Source organism: Bremia lactucae, assembly GCF_004359215.1.
Source record: "Bremia lactucae strain SF5 chromosome Unknown BlacSF5_NotPlaced_17_SHOA01000003.1_2250557bp, whole genome shotgun sequence".
NCBI lineage: Eukaryota > Oomycota > Peronosporomycetes > Peronosporales > Peronosporaceae > Bremia > Bremia lactucae.
The window spans coordinates 578,134-582,686 of NW_027152029.1; the positions used below are offsets into that span (position 1 = coordinate 578,134).

A 4,553-nucleotide genomic window follows, 5' to 3' on the forward strand; every position below is an offset into this window, starting at 1 on the left:
GCACTTTACAAATTTGTGCGAACTTACGAAGATGTCATGGATCTCTCGGGTGAACTTTATAAAGAAAAGGGGAGGATTTTTTTGGAGAGGCTGTACCCCGATCAAGACACAAATACGTTTCAATTCTCCAATGGCTGGTTGAACAGGTTCAAAGCTCGATATGGAATTAAAGAGCGAGTGAGACATGGAGAGAGCGGTTCGGTTAACATGGAGATACTCGAGCAATCCTTACCCGCAATTCGAGAAGTTTTGGATCAGTATGAATGGAAGGATATCTGCAATATGGATGAAACGGGTTTGTTTTACCGACTTCAGGTATGTCGGGGCCAGTTGAAATCACTTTAGAAGCAACTTCAAATACTAAAATTTATTGCCTCCTCACTTTAGGCTGATCGTTCACTTGCAACGAAGCAACTGGAGGGCCGCAAGCAGCACAAGGAACGGCTAACTTTTGTTGTTTGTGCCAACGGAGATGGCTCAGATCGTGTCCCACTTTGGGTGATTGGGAAATACTTGAATCCCCGTTGTCTCAAAAATATCAATCGTCAGAACCTTGGCTGCCACTACAGGGCAAACCCGAAGGCTTGGATGAACAGTGTATTGTTTTTGGAATGGCTACAATGGTTTAATCGGAGGATGGGGAGAAGACAGGTGCTGCTGATTATGGACAATTGTCCTGCTCATGTTCCAATTGACAGCTTGCCGGAGCTGGCCAATGTTAAAATCCTTTACCTGCCGCCCAACACAACTTTCCGAATTCAGCCTTGTGATGCAGGCATTATTCGAACTTTGAAGGCCTTTTACAGGAAAATTTTCAATCGCAACTTGCTTAGAGCATTGGAGCTGGATGAAACACTTGACAATGTGGAAGCGCATAAAAAAGTGGATGTTTTGAAGGCAATGGTGTGGGCTGTGGAGGCCTGGAATATGGTGACCAAGGAAACTATTCGTAATTGTTTTAATCACTGCAAAATTCGGACATCAAGCTTGAACATCCAAGTTCCTGCTAGGGCGACCGAACCCCCGCAAATGTTGCAGATGACCTGATGTTACAGAATGATCAACTGTACCGCAATCCAATGGACATCAACGCCATCCTCAACAACCCCTTGGAGAGAGAGGTCGCCTATAGTCCTGACGTAGAAGACATTGTGGCAGTAACAATGGAAGAACATGGATTGTCTTTGCCTGTAGAAGTGGAAGGAGGGATTCCCGATGCGGATGATAGCGAAGTGCCAGCCCCCGTGAAAGCCAAGGACGTCCTTGATGCAATAAGGTTGTGTAAACTGTACTTCATGCAGAGGGAGTGTGATACTTCCACGACTCACAGGAAACTGAATGAAGTTTTGGACGATTTTGAAAGGATACAGATTACTGGAAAGAAGCAAGTCACTCTCCATCGATTTCTCTCAAAAGCGGCAAAAGAAGTATAGTTATTTGAAAAAAAATTTTTTTTAGATACAACTTAATATATTACTTTTGGGGTATGTGTCTACTAATAGTGGGACTTTAAAAAATATTACTTTATTACTTTGGCAAAATATTACTTTAACCTTAAGTCCCAACTCGGGACCACGAAATTTTATTACTTAGGACGTATTATTACTTAAGAGCGTATTACTTTAGAGGGGTTCTACTGTAGTAGAAATCATACTTAAGTAATTATTATGTACTCATTAAGTACTTCTACGGAAACATCCTGCAAGCGTTTTAAGCTGCGAGTGCCCGTGTGGCGCTCAAATTTGCCCGGCGAAGCATTGGCATTAGCTTTTTCCACCGAAACATCTGTGATAGAATGCAAGTGGAAAACCAGACGGTCACAAGCAGGCATATGGACGCCTCCGAGCTGAAAAAGCTAAAGAGTTGAGCCTTTTCGTACAGCGGAGCTGTTAGCTGCCCGAACACGGAAGTAATGAAACTGCATTATACAAAATTACGAATCAATAACAAGTAAATCAAGTTAATCTATTATGTCATTGTGCTGAACGACGTACAGATTGTGTGAAGAATGGTAAACAACGCTGGACCAAATAACGTAGCTGGAATTGCCCTGGATCCAGCACATAATGATGCGAGAGCCCACAAGCAAAAGCGTGAATATTGCCAGCACGTATAATAGATGAAAATTTGATGTTTCAGCAACAGAATAGCCAGCGCCTTTAGGAACTACGTCCAGCGCATCGGCGACGATCATAGGCCAGTACCAAAGGGCCCATATGATACCAGTAATGGCCGACGCAAGAATAGTTGAATGGCTGAAGACAATTTCAAGCGCTTTAAATGGGAATCAGCACGAATACAGTTCTTAAAATCAAAATGTAGACTATCCATTACCTGGGAACAATGAACCACTCCAACCAATTTCCTGAATCATTGCGAAGAAGAACCAGCTTGTACCTGTTTCAAACAAATATAAATAAGTGAATGAATCTTCAGCAAATTATCCACAGAATTGATCTTACCTAAAGGTCGACGGCCTATCGAGAGCCCAATGTCATACCGCTGAGGTGGCACTGGATCCCAAAATATTCCAAGGAGAGTAATGTAGAAGACGTAGAATACCAGTCCAGAGTCGAGCGCCTCGACATTGTTGAAGCTAAAGACCATTTCTAGCTTTCGCACAAATATGCGATTAAACTGCGTGCGTCAACAACAAACCTTTAGTAAATTTTACAATAATCAATTGCGAAGGTCACGTACCGGGTTTACCATCCTTGTCGCGGCAGTAAACGAATATGCAGCGAGTTCACACAGAACAGGAATCGTGTAGCTGAGCAGTGCAAGCCGAAGCGTGGACCGTGATGAATGCGAGCTCCTGAATAAATGATACAGTGGCGGGATATTCCAATGAGGAGGCGTATTGCATGCCTGAAGTCTCAGTCTCGCAACTATGACAAAGATCAAGCGATTACTATGGTTGCCAATTAAAACTATTGTCGTTCATTTTCTAATGCTTACTTCTTCGAAGTGCAAATGAAGCAATGGCAGGACTTATGAGCCACAAACAGCGGAAGGCAAACACTATCGGCGTGTTTGGCGAGATACCCCACTGCTTGCAGAATACTAGACCCGTGAGCGAAAGAATTACCATTGAGTAGAGCGACACCAGATAAGCAATCACGGCGTCACGATAAGCCCACATTACATCAGCTGAAAACATGCCGTGAAAAAAATAATTCGACGAGCCACGGCCGTTGCGATGGTGATACTGGTGCGCTGGCTGCACGAGGGGATAATACTCATCCCATATATTCTTCCCATCGCGCCCAGCCTTCTTGGCAACCGTGGTCGCTGCAGTTCCAGTGGGTACCGGGCCAACCAGTGCGCTGGCCAATTGGCGAGCCTCTGGTGCAGAGACGGGATCTACGTCCGTTTTAGTGCCATACGTAGTGGTGGATGGCGAGCTCGTTGCGTTGCTCATGATGATGCTGACTACAGCAGTGCTACTACGACTGTGCTAACCCGTCACCAATCGCGCGCACTCTCCTAATTTATCCACAGTCACACCAATGTAAGTTGAAGAACTGTTGGCGGGCAAGCAAGGTGCGTCACTACGCTTACTTTGATTGAACGGGCGGCTTTACAAAACGCAACTTTCCCGCAACATACCAAATGCATTTGAAATTTGTTGGCCTGAGACGTGGCAAACAAATCTTTGGCTTATTCGTCCAGATGTTGTATGAATTATGCGCCACGAATGTTATCGTTTAGTAAATTTTGTAACTCTTCGTGTAACGGGGTGTATCGTTACATGAAATTAACACTTATAGGTTGTTCATTAATCTATTATCTAAAAGGTAGAAACTATTTGGAGGATATTACTTTATATAGTAATGTACAGAATTCTTATTCATAAATAGGTCTAGACCATTATATCTATTTATTCCGCAGACTAATCAACTGTAGAGATAAACAAAGAGAGATACAGATAAGATAAGGTAAGAATTCAATTGCATGTTTAGTATTAGATTATAATTAAGTTAGCATTTACAAGATAGAAAGAAGAGATACTTAATTATATTAATACAGTTTTGATTTGACCCTCTTTAAGCTAGTTGCCTTAAATAGAAGTCTTCCTCTGCACGTACTAGTGTACGTGAAATAACGTAAGGCACCACTCGCAACTGAAGCAGTGTGAAGTGGACTTGTACTGAAACAGTACAAGTCGTAGTGCCCCGTTACACCTGGTAGCACTTTGTAGTCCGTCCAAGGACCACATTTCCCACATCTAACATGGACATGTTAGATGATAGTGGGAATACGCATCACGTTTCCCCTGAAAGCTACTCCTTTCTAAGTGATATAGAAAGGAGTGCGGTTGAACGAATGAGTTCGACCGTAGGAAACGATGCAATCCTGGCATTACTGTCCAACTTAGACAGAGATGCCCTCCATTCAACCGTCGCCAAGTTCATACAACATGAACTTGACGAGATGAAGGAAAAAGTAGCCTTGCTGAATCAGCAAGGCTCTCAACAGGCGGAACTGTTGAGATTACAACAGGTACAGACCCCTGTACCTGGGATGACGCAAACGCGTCGTCCCGAAACTCT

At 43.4% G+C, this 4,553-nt stretch overlaps 1 protein-coding gene across 1 annotated transcript; it reads right to left on the minus strand.

The window, feature by feature from the left end:
- Nucleotides 1-1,541: 1,541 nt before the first annotated feature.
- On the minus strand, nt 1,542-3,561 carry CCR75_003076 (uncharacterized protein). Its single transcript, XM_067961173.1, has 6 exons — nt 2,959-3,561; nt 2,701-2,888; nt 2,463-2,637; nt 2,335-2,397; nt 1,995-2,274; nt 1,542-1,918 (listed from the first exon to the last, which is right to left on the minus strand). The coding sequence occupies exons 1-6, from the start codon at nt 3,419-3,421 to the stop codon at nt 1,711-1,713; spliced, it is 1,377 nt and encodes a 458-aa protein (XP_067822701.1). The 5' UTR covers nt 3,422-3,561; the 3' UTR covers nt 1,542-1,710.
- Between the last annotated feature and the right edge of the window lie 992 nt (nt 3,562-4,553).

Coding starts and splice junctions, on each gene's coding strand:
- CCR75_003076 (XM_067961173.1), bottom strand. CDS start 3,421: ATGAGCAACGCAACGAGCTCGCCATCCACCACTACGTATGGCACTAAA. Junction 2,398..2,462: donor GATAGGCCGTCGACCTTTAG/GTAAGATCAATT, acceptor TGTTTGAAACAG/GTACAAGCTGGTTCTTCTTC. Junction 2,275..2,334: donor GAGTGGTTCATTGTTCCCAG/GTAATGGATAGT, acceptor TCCCATTTAAAG/CGCTTGAAATTGTCTTCAGC.